Source organism: Leuresthes tenuis, unplaced genomic scaffold, assembly GCF_036924035.1.
Source record: "Leuresthes tenuis unplaced genomic scaffold, fLeuTen1.0.hap1 SCAF_6, whole genome shotgun sequence".
Classification (NCBI taxonomy): Eukaryota; Metazoa; Chordata; class Actinopteri; order Atheriniformes; family Atherinopsidae; genus Leuresthes; species Leuresthes tenuis.
In genome coordinates, this window is record NW_027325360.1 from 11535509 (window position 1) to 11555872 (window position 20364).

At 40.0% G+C, this 20364-nt stretch overlaps 1 protein-coding gene across 2 annotated transcripts; it reads left to right on the forward strand.

The window, feature by feature from the left end:
* ikbkb (inhibitor of nuclear factor kappa B kinase subunit beta) lies at positions 1–19663 on the forward strand. Of its 2 annotated transcripts, none has more exons than XM_072387580.1 (22): positions 1–199; positions 1399–1517; positions 4627–4721; positions 8704–8824; positions 9689–9758; positions 11915–12003; positions 12734–12823; positions 12911–13035; positions 13673–13780; positions 14421–14550; positions 14644–14838; positions 14934–15048; positions 15185–15308; positions 15404–15555; positions 15755–15816; positions 15903–16003; positions 16105–16154; positions 16266–16365; positions 17076–17223; positions 17411–17508; positions 18023–18116; positions 18227–19663. In XM_072387580.1, exons 2-22 carry the CDS (start codon positions 1410–1412, stop codon positions 18284–18286), a joined length of 2235 nt encoding a protein of 744 aa, XP_072243681.1. In that variant the 5' UTR covers positions 1–199; positions 1399–1409; the 3' UTR covers positions 18287–19663. The 2 variants fall into 2 exon arrangements, with proteins under 2 accessions (XP_072243681.1, XP_072243682.1); XM_072387581.1 differs by lacking the exon at positions 1–199 and adding an exon at positions 1266–1284.
* Positions 19664–20364: the final 701 nt, after the last annotated feature.

Genomic DNA, 20364 nt, shown 5'->3' on the forward strand with positions numbered 1-20364 from the left:
GTGGGCGGGACCGATCTCATCAGGTTTACAGGAAATATGAGTATCAGGAAGTAGAAAGCTTTTTTGAGATTTGTTGTGTCGCCAAAAGTTAGTACAGTAACGTTAAAAAAAATCAGCGCAGTTATTGAATAAAAACACGCAGCGTTTTAAAAAGAGAATCGCGCGTGAAAGTGAGTGAACGCTGCTTAGGAAGTCTAAGGTAGGATTTATCTGACTTAAGCTCAAGCGCTTGTCTGTATGATGATAAACTTCTAAACTTAGCTATTGCGCGCTGTAATGGCTGGAAACATAAAGCAAAGCGATTTTGTGTGTTTGAATGTATAATGCAGCTATGACCAGAGAGGTCAGGTCAGTATTGTGGTGTGGAGATCAGTCATGTAGAGTTTAAAGCTGATCGCAGGCTTTGAGGCATGCTGGTCCTTGCACCGTTCAATAGGCCTCATTAATCCTCTGCGGCCACTGTACATACTGTTGGTATTTGTTGTATACAGAAAAGTCATTGTAGCAACTTAAAGTGAACTTTTACATTCGTGATGTGTGAGTTGTGGCGGCTGTAGCTCAGGAGGAAGAGCAGTCGCCCACCAATCGGAAGCTCGGTGGTTCCGCATGGGACCGGCTTCCCCGGGTCGAAGCGCACTGAAGCCCACGTTGCCTACCGATCCATCAGTGAAATGAATGTGATTGGAAGCCCGCAGTTGTATAGACTGTGAGCGTTGTGTTAAAAGCGCTTTGAGTGCTCATCTAAACTAGAAAAGCGCTATACAAGTACCATTTGGGAATTTGGTCAGTCTCGTTACGTAACTGTAAAAAAACAACGTGACGTTAAAGGTTAAACGCACGTTATCGATAATGATAACATCTCATTCCAATTATAGCAGGCGTATTCCTGAAAGCAACATTTGCCATTTTATGTTCCTCTTCCCTTCTTCAGAGTCTGAGTTGACCATAACAAAGTGTCTCTTGAATTGTATTATTTACACTTGTGCCGAGCTTTTCCTGTTATTTATTCATGTGCAGCCTTCAACATCCGTTTCCATTTAAGGTCACTGCTAGTTCTTCCTTTTTCTGATCTGTTTATTATCTATTCATTCCTCAAGTCAGGTGTCATGGTGTCTTCTTGCTTGTTTTCTCCAGCTTGTACAATCCCAAATCCAAAGATATTAAACTTATTCACATTATCAATCAGTGGAGTAAATATTTTGGCACTGGAACAAAGATTCAGATGTTTTAGATAGAATGACGATTGCCTCTTTTAATTGAGAGGGCAGCCAGGCATTTTCTCTGGTACTATTCTCAGGCTATTCTCATTTTTGCCATATTTGTGTTAATAAACACCACAGAGCCACTAATGTCACTGTAACCTCCGTTAATTGTTGGTATTTATTATATAATGTGCAGGTGCAGAGAAAATGAATCGAGTCCCCCTGCAGCAGCAGACGCAGAGCTGTGGGCCCTGGGAGCTGAAGGAGCGGCTCGGCACCGGGGGCTTTGGAAATGTCACAAGATGGCAAAATAAGGTACACATTTTGCAAGCTTTAAACAAAGCTCCAACATGTTGTTTTATACTGTCTCCTTAGGTAACGTCTTTCTTGTAATTGTAACAGGATATGATTGTAATCTTGATAGCGGTAAATGTGCCTGGAACGAGGATGTTTAAATAACAGATTGTTGCATTCAACATTTTAAGACCTTAGATAAAAGGCACTGGTGCAGGAGACATCAACACTGTCATCATCAATGCAAGTTCAGGTTTATTATTCCACTGTTGCCAAATGCTTACACTGTGGAACTGTTGGGTTTCTCATTATAAATATATATATATATTTATTTATTTATTTTTGTGAATCGGCATCATATACATTAAACTAAATGTATGTCAAAGCAAGCTTTTTTTCCAATAAAAACTGCCTTACAGTTGCAGAAAATAAACTATCTCTCTTTAAGATTCAGTGTTTCACTCCTTGAATGAATTATATTGTTTACGCTGAAATGACATGGTCTGCTTTCTAAACCATAGATGCACGGTTGTACATGAAAATGTTTTTCTGTGGAGTCGGCCATTCATCTTTTGCGTCATCTCTCTAACTGTGCTCCGTTGAATGAGTAGCAGATTTGCTATCGGTAATGCCTCGCTGCAGTTTACGAATAAACATGCAGTATGTATCACTGAATGCTACAGAGAACGTTTCTCTGCCAACTTCTGGTACCGTAAGGATTTTGGAGGATTTTTGTGCCTTATTAATTCGGATTTGTTTGCGAGAGAGGAGATAAAGCAAGCAAAAAATGTAACCTCACAAAGACAGTGTGTGTCCACTCAAGTTTGTCAGAGCTATGACTCAAGAAGGAACTTCAACTTCTCAATTAAAAACTGATATGTATAACAAGCCCATTTGGGTTTGTACCTGCGCTGTTAGGGAGGGGAGAGTCACATCAGTCCAGGAAGCGTCTTGGTGCACTCAGTGCAGTACAAGTAGCTTTTATTGTAATGATGTCACTCTAAGTCACAGGATGACCACATTGTAGACTTATACCAACAGCTAGCAGATAATATGGGAATATGGACATTCCCACTTAGTGGTACTTCCTTTTCCTTTCTTTACAGCTCTGCTTCAGCTGTCTATTACTCACCGCCTCACCCTCAATTTCAAGGTAAACTTAGAGCTGGCTTTGAGCAGGATGGTGAGTCAAAATTTGGAGTATGTGTTCACGGCTTCCTTTGTGTCCCTTTGCGAGTTTGTGACCAGTTTATGACCCAGTACAAAAAAGTCAGGACACCGTGTAAAATATTAATAAAAACAGAATACAGTGATTAACAGAGCTTATGTATATCATAAGCATATATCATATCATATTTACTCAGAACAGAGTGTAGAAAACCTATTTTGAAAGTAAGACATTTTACTATTTCATGAAGTCGATGACAGTAACAGGTCTCAGAAACGTTTGGATCGATCCGTGTTTTCCAGTGTGCTGCATCCTTTTTTCTTTTAACATCAGTCTGTAAAACTGGGACCAGCTACTGGACCTTTGGGAGAGAATTATCGTCCCATTCTTTGTCTGATATAAGATTCTAGCAGCTCAACAGTCCTGGGCCTTCTTTGTCATATTTGGCATTCGATGATGTGCCAAACGTTTTCAGTCGGTGAAAGATCTAGACTGCAGGCAGGCCAGTCCAGCACCGGACTATTCAACTACAAAAGCCATGTTGTCATGACATATGCAGTATGCAGTTTATCAAAGTCTGACTGAAATATGCTAAAGGCATGCTTGTGCATGCCTTTTAATTCATTTAATTAATCATGCACAAAATAGTGTGATTTATGTCGTAAATTGTGTGCTGGTCTCTCAGATTTAGTGTGCTTCTGTGGAGAGTTGTTAACTATAATGGGAGATGATTCTTCTGACCAGGTAATCTATGTAGTGTTTCACTACATTCCACCATGTTGCATCGGACCATACCGAAATGTACTGTACCATATAATGGAAAAGCGCCAGCTACCAGTTCCATAGGTACAAATACACTCCCCATACCATCAGAGATGTAGGCTGATAATAAGCTCGATGGTCCCTCTGTGATTTATGAGGGAATGGAAAAATATGTATAAACTTCCTCTGTAGAAACTTTCCTGTCTTCCTGCATGAGTGACAATACTGTGAGTTATTACTGGACCACACTATGGGAAGCAGGATGATACCCTTTCCTTGATGAGAAACCGGTAATATAATGGACCTGTGCTGGTGGTTATTTTTGGAAAGTGGATAATGTGTCATTTGGGTGTGATGCTTTGAAGAAAAAGTTGGTACCAAGTGTTTGAGCCCAACTATTAATCCTGGTTTAAAAGGATACTTTAAACCCCCTTCAAATTCTGCTTTGCAATCTCTTTTGTTTTATATTTAGTAGCAGACAAATTTAGCCGAAGTGACATAAAAGTAAGGAAACAACATTCAGTGAAACCCTGGGGTATACATTGGTCCCTAAATTAATATACACTACTGTAAATCTATGTAAATGACCAAGAACTGGGTGGCATATTGAGTCGGATACAGCCACTTTTTTCTTATGTTGTAGCGTGCAAAGCAACATGATTGAGAGACAGATGCAAAATGGTCAGAGAAGGACAACTGGCCAACTGTTACATTCAGATTTCTTGCACTTTGTTTGAGATAATTGAAGAGGCAGTTTTTTTGCTTGTATTGTGTGGAATGGAATGATTAACTCTTATTTATCAAAAAGCTCGGCCTTGTAGAGGTTCAGCTGAAATTGGCACTCCTTAAGGTATCCTCGTATCAATGCTTCAGGAAGCATCCTCAATGAAATTAAGAAATTTCTTTTGGGAATCATGGTAAATAAATGATTTTAATCACTGATTCTTCGTTCTGATTACCCCTGAAAGCCCACATCAGTGGATTTTTTATTATTTATATTATTTATCATTAACTCAGGAGGTCAAATTGATCAAGCAGAGCAGAGTGACATATAAAGAAAACACCAAATTAGAGTCAAAGTAAAACTTCAAGGATTAAAAAAGATTGATGTTTAGTGAAAATAAATATAAATCGGTGTAAATCCTGTGACAGTGGCAGAAACTTGTGCGTGTGTGTGTGTGTGTGTGTGTGTGCTTTCAGGACACAGAGGAGCAGATTGCTATAAAGCAGTGTCGGCAGGAGCTGTGCGACAGAAACAAAGAACGATGGTGTCTGGAGATCCAGATCATGAAGAGGTCAGTTTTACTTTCACTCCAAAATGTTATCCCTTTATCAGGACCACATGTAATGACTGCTTGCATGTAGTTACTCCTCTGGGTGAGGGAGGAGATCTGTTTTAGACACGCCTCAAGTAATGTGCAGAGATAAGAGTGCAGTTCCCACATATTCAAAGATGAAGTTACATGATTCCATACACTGGTCAGTGCCAACATGCAAATGGTATCTGGCCTAATAAATGTCTGTAAATTGAAAATCTTAAAATGAAAATAAGCACAAAGCAAGAACGTAAGAAGCATACTTAGATGTCTCACATCACCTACGGCTTCATCTATGTTATATCTAACGTGCCTCACTATATCACCACCTATGGTGAGCGCAGGATTAATCCCTTTTGAGAGAAAGCAAAAATAAAGGCCTCCTACATCTCCCTTTCTCTGTTACCATCAGAGCTCTTAAGGTGTAACCGCGTAATCTGCGAAATTATGTAATACAGACCTCACTCCAAACAGAAACTGCCCGTGAGATCATCTTTCATTTCACCTCAGACTGCGAGTTAAGTTAAATCATGCTGACATCATATGATCATGCATCGATGAAGTGAATAGGTTTGTTTTATCTTGTCGGTCTTTATTTTAGCCGTACAGATGGTCTCACTGCAGGTGAACAGACTTGAGCACTTTTTTTTTCATATCCTTCAGGAGAAATTTCCCCCAAAATAAACAGGAAGTGATAAAAAAAAAACATATTTCTTAACTGTTTCGAGTTTTTAACTCTGCTGAAGAAATTACACTCGCCATCATCAGTGAGACTTTATGTAAACAGCTAATTTAGTTCACTTCTGCTGGACTCCAGTCACTGTGGAGGAACATCTAAACAAGTAATGGTAGGGTGCACCAGAACAGAGCCACAAAATATCATTACAAAGAGTCAGTGGTTACTGATCCTCTTTCTAGTTGTTCAGCTAATTTAATAAACTTGGTTTGCTTTGTCATTGTGGATCATTTTTCATAGAATTATTTTAAAATGAGATCACTCGATATTGAGGTTGAGAAACTGTGGAAGTCTGCAACAGATTCCAAAACTTACAGAATGCACATCATGACTACACAAGGTCTGAGGGTGTTTGATTTGTTTTCTTATTCCTTATTCAACCAAACGCCCATAGTTTTGCAGAACAAGAGCACGTTGATGACTACTAATGATTAAACAACGACTTACGATTCCTTTGATGACGGATCGGCGTTATGGTTACAGAGTTAATCATTTTCCTGCAACAGCTGGTATCGCTTTGGGTTTGTTATCTTTATCCTCTCCTTTTCTTCTTTAGCTCTAAGACACATTGTTTTAGTCAGTTATGAAACAGGAAAGAATGAGAAACAGAGGAGGAGAAAGTAAAACGGAAAGGTCAGAAATCTGGCTGTGCACGGGGTATTAGGATGAGTTATATAATCTGTTGGGATAAATTTGCTGTGCGCTGCTATGGAGAAGAAATGCAAACGTATAGTGTGCACCACAGGTTGTTTATGACATAGCAATATACCTCAAAAAGTTAGTTTAGATCAGCGTTTGGAACCCTTAAGGTAAATCTGATAATAAGATGAACAGACTTTGAAAACAGACAAATGTATTTTGGTGCCCAGAACACTGATTTGGGTTTAAATATCCATCTAAATGTCGTTTTTTTTCTTCATGTAACTGGGTGATCTTTTATCTCCAGGCTTCTGCAACAGATCAGGAAAATCAACTTTAATGTGAGCTTCACATAGTTAATCGACATGTGTGAGAGAAGTGGCAAATCGGCGAGTCCCACACAAAAAAAACAGGAAGTGATAAAATAAACATATTTCTTAACTGTTTTGTTTGGGGTTTTTTTAACCAAAGCTTGTTGCTTAAGTTTGTCCCCACTTCTAAAAAGCCTGAGGAGTCTCTTTTCCCCCTCTTGATGCATGAGTTTTTAACTCTGCTGAAGAAATGAGTGATTTTCCCCTGCATTTCTTTTTTCTACCCAAACTCTGATGCTCTTACACTGCGTCTTTGGCATCATGAGACTACGATAGTTTTGGTTTGACATATTGTGACTCAACGAGGTACATTCCATGACAAGTTTGGTGCTTATGGGTTTTTAGCTTTTAAATGCCCATCTGTTTCACAAGTTTTCTTAAAAACAAAGACTAAATTTGGATCCCCAAATAGTAAAAATCATAAATTAGGTAATTAGTTTGGAGTGAATGTTTGGGTTATTTTGGCCACTTTGGTTATTTCTAGCAGCATAATGATCTGCCTCCTCATTTTCGCCTCGCTTGGGCGAGCATTTGATGTCCACACACATCTGTAGACAGTTTCAGGTCACACCAATCAAATACCAGCCTATGTAGGCTGTTTGTGAGATGTGTGTGTTTTGTTATTTGATGGAGCAAACATTAGTATAAAACACCTCTTTTTTTGTAATCCCTCTTTAACAAGTGTGTTGTTCTCAGACAGACATGGTCACAACCACAACCCTCCCGTGCACCCACGCTCAACTCGTGGAAAAACCGCAGGGCCGGGGACGATGCAACCTACTATTATATTATTACAGCTACTTAACACAGATTGACTGAAAAACACTGACTGCGTTTTTTAGTTATGATGTCTTTAAAGAGCTTGTTTCGGGTTATTTTTTCATTTTCTACCAGGTTTAGTCAAAAACTCTAAAAATATTTGTCCCACAATCTGATGCAGGTTTAATCTCTGCCATTCGGTTTCTATCCAGTCTTTAAAACAGTTTTCTGTCTGAAAACTGTTTTTGTCATGATTCCTTGCAAAAGAAATTCAGGCATTTTTCTCATCAACTTACACACAACTGTCAACACTGGCAGAACAAATTCAAATTCAGGTTTGTCCTGTTTTTTTTTTTCCTTGATTAATATCCAGATATAAATGATTCAGTTTACATATTCAAGTATTTCGGCCCTTCAGCACTCTAATAAAACACCTTTTGCAGTAGTGACAACTTCAAATCTTCTTGGAACTAGTCCTACAAACTTAGCCCATCTTTTCTTTGGAAGTTTGAAGCTTAACCTCATTGGATTGGAGCACGTTGGTGGACAGCCATTTCCAGGTTTCTCAAAGTTCTTAAGTTCAGGTCCTATCTCTGACTAGGTTACTCCACAACTTAAAATACTTCTCTGTTTAAAGTCAAGACCCCTCACCCCAGTCTGAGATCCTGAGTACTCAGTCAAGATTGCTCTGGACTTTTCTGCATCTGTATTTCCTTCAGTTATTCTTAGTCCGAAAGCTCATCTCTCAGAAAAACACTACCATAGAACCAATGTCTGGCTGTTCAGATGCTATTAATGAGGTTATGATCAATGTCTGGTTCCTCATACACATGCCGTTAGGAATTGAGGCCAAATAGTTCTTTGGAAATGCTTTTTTTCATCAGATCAGAGGACTTTGTTTCTCATCTGAGAGGCTTTTGTATAATTACAAGGTTGTCATGTGTCTCTAATGACAAATGGCATCAGTCTGACCACTCCACCACAAAGCACTGATTGGTGGAATGCCGGTCCGATGACCGGCTGCCTGCAAGCTTCTCCCTTCTCCACAAAGAAACTCTGGATGTCATCAATAGTGGCCATCTTCTTATTAGTTATCTCCTGACCAGTAATCGTCATCCCTGATTACCTTGTTAATCTGGGCAGGACGGAATCATACAGGTGGTTTCAAACATCTTTCTCAGATTTCAGAGCGATGGTGGCTGCTGCTTTGGTCACACTAAAGTGCCACAGAAATGTTATTTTATCCTTCCTGCAAATCTGTGCCTTGACACTATCCTGTCTCGCAGGTTTACAAACAGTTTGCTAACTTTGCGAACACTCGCCATCAACAGTGAGACTTTATGTAAGCAGCTAATTTAGTTCACTTCTGCTGGACTCCAGTCACGTTGCAGGAGCATCTAAACAGGTAATGGTAGGGTGCACCAGAGCTGATGTTTTTTGGTCGTTTCTCACTCAGGCTGAATCATGTTAACGTGGTCGCAGCTCGAGAAGTTCCTGAGGGGATGCAGAAAATGGTGGCAATCAACGATCTGCCACTGCTCGCCATGGAGTACTGTCAGGGTGGTGACCTGAGAAAGGTAAATCCTCGGGTGTATGCATGGACATACTATGTGGTTTAGCTCACCAGATTACAGCCCATAGACCTTTGTGTTTAAAGGTGAATCACAATGAAATAACATGGAATGGTAATCCTAGTTGAACCGCTTTTCATGACTCTTTCTGCGCATAGCTTTGCTGTGAGTGTTCATATCGGGGGTCAGAAATGGGAACACAAAGGTGCATAAAATGGTTCTACCTCTCTTATGTTTTTGTGTTGTTTTCTCTGTTAAATCTGCTTTGTTGGACCTAGCAGCCAGGCAGTGTGATGTTCATTCTTGGAGATGAATGTGGTGCAGATTTTAGTTTTAAACCAACTTAGTGTGTAGCCTTAGGGCAGCAGTCAAGGGAAAATGCTATCCGCTGCAAACCACAGCATCATAAAAATGTAAATGCGTCGCACATGGTTGAAAAGTGAGCAGGCGAGTTTGGGAGAGATTGAGCGTTTAATGGGCACTACTCCAAGAAAACTGCTACATCCTGTTTTGCTCAGCTACAACTTTCCAATAATCATATGCTTTACATGTAGTGTTTTAAGTCAAACTAAATATTTACAGCCTGTACACTGATTTTTGTAAATTATATAACAACTTTATTTTTTTTTGTGTTTCCAACAAAGTACTAAAATGCCTTGTGAAAAAAGTTTGGTGCCTCAGTTTGGACTTTATAGTTTATCTGATCCCTGTAAAGATGTCCAGCTAATGGACTGAAAGTAGTTGCTTTAGAGAGGAGCCAAAGAGGAGAAAAATTACTATTTAACTCTTTCCTGTATTGTCCACTTGAGCTGCTTTCCTCCAATGAATTATGTTACTCAGATCTTGACTGTCTGTTTATGCTCTCTTCAGTATCTCAACCTCATGGACAACTGCTGTGGAATGAGGGAGGGCTCCGTTTTAATTCTGTTACGAGATATTTGTGAGTATTTTCTTTTCACTCCCCAGCGATAAAGTGTTCATTCTCGACTATTTTATCATTTGAAATCGTGAGAATAATGGATTCGTTGAGTGATGGAGTGAGCTGGCAGGGGGATCAGTTTCCTGTAGTAAGGAGGAAAAAGTCCTGATGAGGAGTATTATGATGTCATCGGTGACCTGAAACACCAGCCTGTTAGTCATCACGACGAGAGCTTCTACTCATACCGAGGCTTGCGTCAACAATCGGATACTCACACCCTGTGTCACAAGCATTGTGTACTACCACAACAACATGCACCATATCCCTCCTGCAGTATAAAAAAGTTTTAGAGAGGCAACATATGTTATGAATCGTAACATATGGAGTGAAGAGTTGAGATAAGCACATACACAAACACGCATGTGTGCACACACACACATACAGACTGACAGAAAGTCCTTTTCCTGTGGCATGTTAGAGGACATTTCCTGATGACTGATCACCTTTAAACTGCCCTATCAGTGAAGGGCGGCACCACAGGGATGTACATCCACACCTATTAACTCACTCATACACACGCATATTCAGGTAGCTAAAAAAGTTCCGCTTTGCTGAATGGTCTTTTCCAGCACACACACCACTCACCCTTTGACGCACAAGTAAAGTGACCTCAGAGTTTCAGTCGTAATTTGAGAGAAAACCTGTTAGACATTAACTTCAGCTACATTATATTAAAAACGGCATATGTACATGACTTCTTTTGGTCTCAAAACAGGCTCAGACTTCTGGCAGTTAAACTCTGCACAGGCTCCAAAACACGGCAGGCACAAATTACACCCATTAAAAAAGCGTCAACGTATGCCTTATTAGTGTGTTGGTTGTTCTTCTGATTATAATTTTGTAAATCAGTACATATTAGGCGTTAAATTAGTCTATTTCTGTCCAATCATGTTTCAAGTACCACTCTAAAACTCCGCCCTATGATCCAAACATGACCCCTTCCAAAACAACCAAACTGGGTGACATCATGGTACCTATGTCCATTTCATACACACAGCTCATGTGTACAGCAGGTTGTTTAACAGACAGATGGCTGTGTGCATCAGTATTCTGTGTCTGCTTAGAGGTGAAACGCATCTGAGGCTTTTGACGTTAAAGAGCAGTGAAGAAGTCTGAAACCAAATTATAGAAAAAAATAACACGGTGGAGCTCGATAAGCAAGACCTGTTTTTCTTTGGATCTAATATTCTCATTCTAAGGTAATAAAATCACAGAAGTTCTTATTTTCAGTTGCTCTCAGCCATATGAGAGTTGATTTTATGACCATATGTGACTATATGTGACATTTCATGACTTTAATTGTTACACAATGGGACTTTAAGTTAACCTGTGCAGAGTGAGCTTTCTGGATATTGGCTGGAGACACTCGCACTGGTGTCAATATACGTAGGAGAAGATAAGGCCTAGTTTGTTTGTTTTTAATGTAAAACTCCTTGTTTGTATTTATTATGAGGCAACATATGTATTTATTATATGCTTTCAATAGATAAAAATTTTTAAATGACATACCCAACCCGGCCCATAAGTCGATGACAAAGAGTGGAGAGACACCGTTTATAGCAGCCAATTGAAATGATTTATTAAATTAACAGAATCTTTATTACCAAAGGATAAAGTTACGAAGGCATGTGAAACATCAGCAGTGTAAGATGTGGATGGGAATGAAGATTAGTGCTTGAGTTGTAGAGTGCAACCAGGTTATATAGACTAGGAACACCTACTACCGACCTACCGACCTAAACCAAATGATTACTGCAGGATGGAAAGGGCCTTAACAAGTTTCTCTTTTTATCATTAGAGGGAAGTTCTGCCTGTTTCTGAAATGTGTTTCCCCGCAGATCTTTCTCTCCTTGATATCTCAAGCTAAAGTAGATAAAAGCCTTTCTTCGGCTCCAAAGAGATATATAAAATCTGATTAATTACCTCTGGTGAATATTTGAATGGGGAAAAAAACAGATGCACGAAGTGATTAGAATGAAATAATTGAGGTGGGTTGCAGGTCAGATAGATTTTCAACGTTTCAATGTTCTCAAATATCCACCCAAATGTTATTGTGCCGTAACTTTATCAAATTCATTTAAATTCATGCCACTCTAATTTCTTTTTCTGTCACTTAGCTTTGGCTCTGACCTACCTACATAACAAGAGGATCATCCACAGAGACCTGAAACCAGAAAACATTGTGTTGCAGCAGGGAGAGAAGAGAGTGAGTTAAAGACCCAGTGAAATACAAATACACCCAAACCACAGCAAAGAGGCTTTTTGCCACTATTGTCTGTGGGTTATGAGAAATAAGTGATGGAGACTCTCTCGCATCCACATGTTTACCCTTTCACAGATTAGTTAATGTGGAAAACTCTGAATTTAAAACTGCAGTTTGCAGCGACCTTTTGTGTTGAGCTCTTAATCATGTTCATCTTGCTTGACGCTGCACGTCAAACTCCAGCCCGCCAAAGGACGCAGGAAAATGGAGAATGTCATTTAACCGTGGGCAGACCCATTAAGAGGTTATATTCATTTTTATGCACACACTGGTTAGTTTATAGAAACTGAGCCAAGCAAAATGTATTTTAGGTCAAGTTTACACTTGTTTTTCTCTTGCATACAAGAAAAACAGTAAATTCAAGATATTGCACATGCTTCACGGTTCATGAGTTTGGAAGTTGGTGGTTTTTCAGCCAGAAGTTCTGTTAAGATATTAAAAAAACTAAACCAAAAAGAAAAAGCCATGTGGCTTGGCTCTGTTGAAGGGTAACAAAATCTGCCAAAACATATAAAACCTAGCTATTTAACATCTTTTCTTATCTTTTACTCCACCATCACCTTGTTTTTCAATATTTGTCTGCATTATCCTGTAAGTTGTGTATTTGTAACTATTGAAATAGATTTGCCTATTAATATCTCTTTTTTTTCTTTACTCTCTCTGATAATCTCAGTTGATCCATAAGATTATAGATCTCGGCTATGCTAAAGAGTTGGACCAGACCAGCCTTTGCACATCATTTGTGGGAACACTGCAATACTTAGTAAGTGATTACAGTGAACACATTTACGCCTAACTTCTTCTCCACGGTGTGGACTTTAACTGTTGTGTTTCTTTTCTCTTCTTTCAGGCTCCAGAGCTCATAGAGAGACAAAAGTACACGGTCGCTGTGGACTACTGGAGCTTCGGCACTTTGGTGTTCGAGTGTATCACAGGATTTCGCCCTTTCTTACCAACCTGGCAGCCGGTTCCCTGGTAGAGCAACTAAAAGCCTCATTAACCCAATCAAGCTTGCACTCATACAGCAAAGTGATTTAAACATAGCACAGCACTTTTGTTTCTGTTAAATATGTGCCAGTGATACTTTTACAACAGTTTAAGGGTTTAGTATGATTGCTCAGAGTCAACCTGACAAGAATAACAGCTGCCCACATATCAAAAAGTCTAAAGACATTTTTTTCTCCAAAACTAGTTGAAGGGTCAGGCAGACATCTTAGATTTCCACAACCTCACATCTTTTTTACCCCCCCATCCGCCCCAATGCTGCGACTACAGTCATAACTTTAGAAGGTGTCAAGAGGAAGTTTTCTTATGTCAACCAACGATAAGCTTTATTGCAGCTAAATATTATTATTTGAACAGAAAGAACATGTAAATAGAGCAAGCTGCTAGTGAATGGCAGGATATGTGGGTTGTGCCAACATCAATGCCCCTTGTTCCCCACGAATACAATGAATGATGTAAAGCTCAAGGGGTGTCTGATTCACTCAGAGGAAAAATATGAGGCCAACATTTACCACAATCAAAACGATTTGAAAATAAGAATAATTATTTGTACATTTGTGAAAAATGAAAATGTTCCTTCTTTTATGACCCACCTGTGTTCCTTTAGGCATAACAAAGTCAGGCTGAAGCAGGACGATCATATCGTTGTCTATGAAGACCTCTCAGGACAAATCCGCTTCTCCAAACATCTGCCCATGTCCAACAACCTCAACAGGTGACTTTATGTGCAGACACATATACACACCATGGCTATAAATTAACACCCGCCAACCCACCAAATGCAGGTGAAATTTCATTTTGGCATATATTTGAAAAAAGCTCACTAGCCGGCTTGGCCGGTGATAAATAAGTAACTTTACCAACTATTTCGTGGGTGTGAGTCACTCTTGGGTTGGAAAAACGAAAGACGCCGGTACAAATACAAACACAAACAAGATGTGGCGATGATTGGGACAGCCAGCCGTGAAGGGGAAGGAGATGCCTACCAAAGAGGTCGGGGAGGAGGAGGATATTGGACCTTGCGAAACAGAAAAAAGGAAATTTAACTGTAGATGGCTAACTAGCCGTGACTGGCTCGTGTATGATCACGAAAACAACGTGTGTTCACTCAGGATTTCCGAATGTATGCTAAAGAAAAACACAAAACGAATCATTTTGTGGTAGGAACTAATAATTTACTAGCTAAAAATAAAATATTTTTATCTACATAGAATTGTTCAAATTAGACCAATTTGACCAATGTAAGGGCTAATGAGTAATGAAATGTCAGGATATTTTTTATATGTACTTATTTCATTTTATTAATTTTTTTATTGTCATTATCTTACTCTAACGCAGTAACTGTTGTTTGGCAGTTTGTTGCTAGAGAAGATGGAGAAGTGGCTGCAGCTGATGTTAAAGTGGTCCGCTCAGGAGAGGGGCAAAGACAGCACCACTACACCCAGCGACTGCTTCTCCCAGCTGGAGCTCATTCTGCAGCTCAAGGTTTTTTAAGAAATGACCGTGGAGACTCACTCTGAGGCTTTAGTTAAAGGCAACCATTTTTATCATGTTCTTTCCCTGCCTCTGTCCTTTCAGTTGGTTCATGTCCTGAACATGATGTCTGCTACGATCTTGACATACTCCGTCACAGATGATGAGACCGTGGGCAACCTGCAGCTGAGAATAGAGAAAGACACCAACATCCCAGCAGCCAATCAGGAGCTGCTGCTCGAGGCGGGGTTAGCCTTGGAGCCTCACGCACTGGCCACTCAGTGCGCCATAGATTACACTGTAATACAGTCAAACATACACAATGTTCACTCAAACCCTTCACCAAATACTAACCTTCTGAACCTCATAGCACTTTTGATTTTTGGTGTTTGTAGGAGGTAGATGGGCGACGGACAGACCTGCCTCTGGTCTTCCTGTTTGATCGCTCTTCCTGCACTTATGAACCTCAGTTTGCTCCCCGACCTCTGCCTGAAAACATTCGATTTGTCCGTAAGTACAGAGTTTGCGTCATTTGTCTTTCAGCTGAATCCCTATTTTAATGAGTTTTAACTAATGTGAGCTATAATCATTTGTCAAATAAAGTGTAAATAAAAGTAAACATCCTTTTCTTATGTCTTTCCCACAGAATCTGACCCCAAGCACGTCCTGGCTTACAGCCCTCTGAGGAGGACATGTGGGCAGGCGTGGCACACTATCCGGTCCCTGAAAGAAAACTGGCAAAGACTGCAGCAAGGGCAGAAAGCGGCCATGTAGGACAAACAATACACCAGTGCTTATACAAACCTCCACATTCACGTGCATCTGTTAGCAGAAAGAAATAAAGATTTATTCTTCCTTCTTCCAGCATGAGCCTGCTGAGACACAACTCCTCACTGTCCAGACAGAAGAATGAGATGGTGTCCATGCACCAGAGACTCACAGCCAAGTTGGACTTCTTCAACACCAGCCTCCACATAGACATGGACAAATACCAAGAGCAGACAGCCACAGGGATCGGTACATGTTGCAAAAGCTGGTGGATTGCAGTGTTTACACTACAGACACGAGAGCTGCATTTAATCTGTCTGGCAACCCATTCAGAGCTAAATAAATTATCTATTTTACCTTGGGAGAAACTGATTTATCCAGACTTTATTGTCTAGAGCAGCACAGTTTGCCTCTGACTGATGTCTGATTTTTCTTTTACATTTTGTAGCTTCAGACAAACTTCTGGGTGTGTGGAGGGAGATGGAGCAAACTGCTGTCAGCTGTGGTCAGGTAGGCTTGAGTGTGTTTCAGTGTGTGTGGAAGGAGTTTTTCCCATCCTTTTAAAAAAGGTTAAAAAAACATGTGTGGGTGTCTAGGCCAAGGTGAGTGAACTGGAAGAGGAGATGATGCAACTGCAGCCAGACATAGTTGATGTGCAGAGGCAGCCGTGGAGGAGCGGTGAGGCCTTGGACACACTGTGAGTATGAACCAAACTTGACCGTAAAAAAAATTAAAAAATAACGGAACCAACTGTCATTCGAGCGTGGACTCTGCTTACTTCCCCTCTTTGATCCTCAGTGAAGGAAAAGCCATGGAGCTGTTCCGCAAACTCCGAGAGAAACCCAGAGGTTTGGACGTTACCACGCATCAGCTCCCATCTTATTTAACACATGTCGTGGTGTCTGCATGTGAAAATAAACCTTCTTTGTCATTTTCCTTCCTTTATTTCCCCTGCTCAGACCAGAGGTGTTCAGGAGACAGTCAGGAGTTGGTGCGTCTGGTGGTTCAGGCCGTGCAGTTCTACGAGAAGAAGCTCAGAGATTTCTACACGCACCTCAGGTACTTCTACACAAAACTATTAAATATATGATGGCCTCTGAAAACAATTCCATTTCCCAGGAAAAAATATATATATTTAAATATAAAACAAGTATTTTGAAAGGAAATACTTTAATTTATTTTATGTTTGTGTAGATCAGAGGAGGGGTTAGTAAGGCACTTACTTTATTAGAGATTGTACTAATAGCCTCGACATGATTCATTAGATTTTTACAGATAAAGAATACAATTACAAATAATAAATTCTGCGTAAAGGAGTAAAGATATGAGTAAAGGATACTTTCGGTTCATCTTTATTTGGGCCAAAATAGGTAACTTAGTTGACACCTAACCTAAATTGCTTCCAAATTGAGCCAAAGACCACGAGTTAAGGAATCCTCATAATGCAGGAAAGTTAAAGGTGAGACTAATGTTAATTATGCAAAAGTGTGCTTTCCCTACTTTGAAATCTAAAAATATTTGAAATCTGATTTCAAAACAGAAGAATGAGGGTATTTGTCAGCCTTGTATGTAGAACACGTAGTTCTGAGAAGATATCTTATCACGCAGAAGAAGAGAAAACACTGCTGGATGCGTGTGCCAGGTAGAACATTTAAAACACTATCAGTAAAAAGTGTGAGGATGCTCAGATAATCCACTGGAGCAGACCTTCCTGTTCGTATTCTTAGGAACTCCCAAAAGAAATTCTGTTTTCTGTGTTTGCTATGCAGTAAGACTGCAGTGTGCCGTCAGCGTGTGATGGAGCTGCTGCCGAAGGTGGATGGCGTGGTCCAGAAGATGGCTGAGAGCGAACAAGTCCTGATGGGTCTGCAGGAGAGGCGACAGAGGGAGCTGTGGAACCTGCTCAAAGTGGCCTGTGTGAGTTTGTGTTCTCCCAGGAGGCCTGTGAACTATAAAGCATGATATTCCTTATCGCCACATCGAGTTTGGCTCAAACGCTGCAAACACCCAGTCAATAAGATAACACCAACATTTTGTTTTGTCGCAGCTGCTGTAGACTGTGTGAACGAACCCACATTAAAGTGCATTTTCATGTCTTGCGCAGAGTAAAGTTCGCAGCCCAGTGAGTGGGAGTCCTGATGGATTACGAACCCCTTCATCGGTGCCGCCGCTGTTGACCCCCAGACACAGCTTACAGCAGTTGTGAGTAACCTTGAAGACATGCATTTATTTACCCACAGGGGTTTTAAAAAGGTGTTTACACAAATATTTCCAACAGGGCGAGACCTGAGGCAGAGGTTTTTGATAGCTTTTATTTGTTTTACTATTTGCCAAGAAGATTATGCAAAAACTACTTTTGATAAGTTATCTGGACGTGGATTTCTTTATTTAAAATAGCGTCTTGGCCTTGGCTGAGGATGCGCTATCCAGATGCTTTTTCAGTTTGGTAATGCTAATATAGGACTACGGAAAATCATCTTGACTTGATATTGCACATACCCAAACCATGTTGTTCATAATTTGTCAGAGTTTTGGGGGTTTTGCTTCGTATATTCGAAATCTCCCACAAATGTAGCCTTTATATTTTACACCGATGGTGTCCAGTTTTCTTTAAAGACAGCGTCACAGAATCTCCGAGGATACCGATGCTCATTCTGATGAACTTGTCAAAGCCACGACTTAACAGCTGCATGAATCTCTCTGGGTGTGTCCGCAGGGATGAGTCCCTTGTGGAAGAGAGCAGGACATTTGAGAGTCGGCTCCAGAGTTTGTTGCATGACACCATCCAGGAATCAGAGAGCGGCATGGAGGTATGTGAACACTTACACTCATCATGCTGTGTATGGTGTGGTCAAAGGCAGACTCTTTCCTGAACTTTATGAGCTGATTATTTAAAAATGGCTCCCTTTTTTTCTCCTAGATGCTGAGGGAGTGGACGTGGCTGCACGGAGACCAGAATTTCTCCAGTGACCTCTCCTGAGCGGGGTTTCACTCCTGGCTTACATGTGGTATTCTACTACCTCTGTGTGGATGGGATGTTGAACTACATGGGGATGTGCTACCAGCTGTTCTGCCTGATAAATGTGAATAGAGTTTTAGCCATCGGCACATATTCTCTTTGTGAGATTTCAGACTCCAGTCTGACTTTTTAAAAGATAATTCATTCCAACCTGAAGTGCACTTGAAGCTAATTATATTTCTGATTGGTTATCGTCAGGGAGATTCAGCAGACGTATGATCTTTTCTGTTTACTGTTCTGGAGTTTAACAGAGCATTTTTGGGGGAAATTACACTTTATTTTAGGCAGATCAGCCATTCCACAAGTGGTTTTGTATTATTAATAAAACCCCAGACAGACCTTTTCTTTATGCAATCCTGCAGTCTGGAAGTTATGGGAGATACTTGCACCACTCTTTTAAACAGTATGTATGAATGGCAAGTTTTATCCTTAAATGTAATTAGAATTAGACAAATGTAAATAATTTTGTACTGAAATGTATGGAGATGTTTGGTGGGCTTAGGAAACCACAGGTTTTGAAGACTTGTGTGCAGTCACACAAATAAGACATCTGCCCTGATCTGTGTTTTACTTCCAGTATTTGGACTCTTTTTTTATTGTAATGTTGGTTAAAGTCAAGACAGTTTCCAAATGACACGGTCATGGTTTTGACTTGCGAAATGTCTGTTATACAGTAAGATCTGGAAAGATTTAACACCAGCACAGGAATGACAGAGAAATAACTGATGACTCCTCACAACAAAGAGCCTTGAAGGGCCTTGTGCTTTAAATGTCACACAGCAACAAATAAAAGAGTCATGTGTTCTTTTTACCTTTTCTTAGCCATATAAAAGAAATACTCAAGTCACTTTTACATTTGGTAGAAGTGACTTGAAGCTATCATTTGGGGTATTCATGTTCAAATAGGAGGAAGGATTTAAGTAGTAGAGTTCTGTAATGTGTAGAATCATCTTTGTCACAGGTTCACATGGAATTAGACAGATTAGCATTGTCATAAATAAAATGTTAATTTCTAATAATCTGAGGGGAAGCCTTTGAGGGCAATGATTGCCTGAAGTTTGGAAAACCAAACCAAGGAATGAGCATCCTCCTGTGTGACGATTCCTCAGGCCTGTACTGCAGCTGTCCTCGAGTTGTTGTTTCTGAGTCTTTCAGCCTTTAAAGTGAAATGCAGCTCAGTCGAGGTGAGACCAGGTAATGCTGTCATTTCAGAATGTGTTTCAATTTGTTTTTGCAGCTTTAGGATTTTTTGAGTTACATCGAAAGCTGTTGCTGTGAGTTCACAGCAACAGCTTCCTCATGTAAATGCCACAATTCTTCTTGCTTGATGAAATAATGCGCTGTTTTTCTTGAAGCTGATACTTGCGTTTAATCCCTGAAAAAGAAAGTTTATCACCAAAGTTGGATGTGAATACCCTCAAAATGAAGCTAACAATCATCACATTCATCAACTATATCCTGAATGATTTGGTATACAGTAGACATAAAACATATCAATGTCCAAGATTTCTTTAAATTGGAGAAATCTAGCTCCTAAATAACTGCATGAATGAAATCATTTTGTAGATATACTGTGATTACATGGATGACGGACACAATCGCAAGAACATTTGTAAAATACAGTGTTCTTAAGCCCACAAGGTAAGATTTTTCTTTCTCGGTTGGCTATGTGGTGTGATGATGACAAAGCATGATTTATGGTCTAAACCACAATGGAATTAGAAACATTTGTTAGAGCAAATTCAGATGTATGGACTTTAAGGAAACTGTGAAGACAGCTTGAAATCTGTCTGAGCTAACATTTTATTAGTAATAATCTACTTTACCTCCAAGACAGATGCACCAATTCATTATTGTATGGATGTGTCATCATTTTGCTTCTAAACTGCCCCTCCTGTTCCAATCTTAACCCCGCGGGTGTTACTGTGTATAGATCGTGCAAAGTTGTTACATATTGTCACATTTCTGTCATCCTGTTGTTTATCGTGTACAGACTTTTCCCTGTTAAGATTTTAATAACGTCAGAAGGAATGCTCCTT

Bases quoted from the DNA above. Each gene is read 5' to 3' on its own strand.
- ikbkb (XM_072387580.1), top strand. From the start codon at position 1,410: ATGAATCGAGTCCCCCTGCAGCAGCAGACGCAGAGCTGTGGGCCCTGG. The intron at 12,824-12,910 runs GTAAGTGATTAC...CTCTTCTTTCAG, and splicing joins TGGGAACACTGCAATACTTA to GCTCCAGAGCTCATAGAGAG. The intron at 15,817-15,902 runs GTAGGCTTGAGT...GTGGGTGTCTAG, and splicing joins CTGCTGTCAGCTGTGGTCAG to GCCAAGGTGAGTGAACTGGA.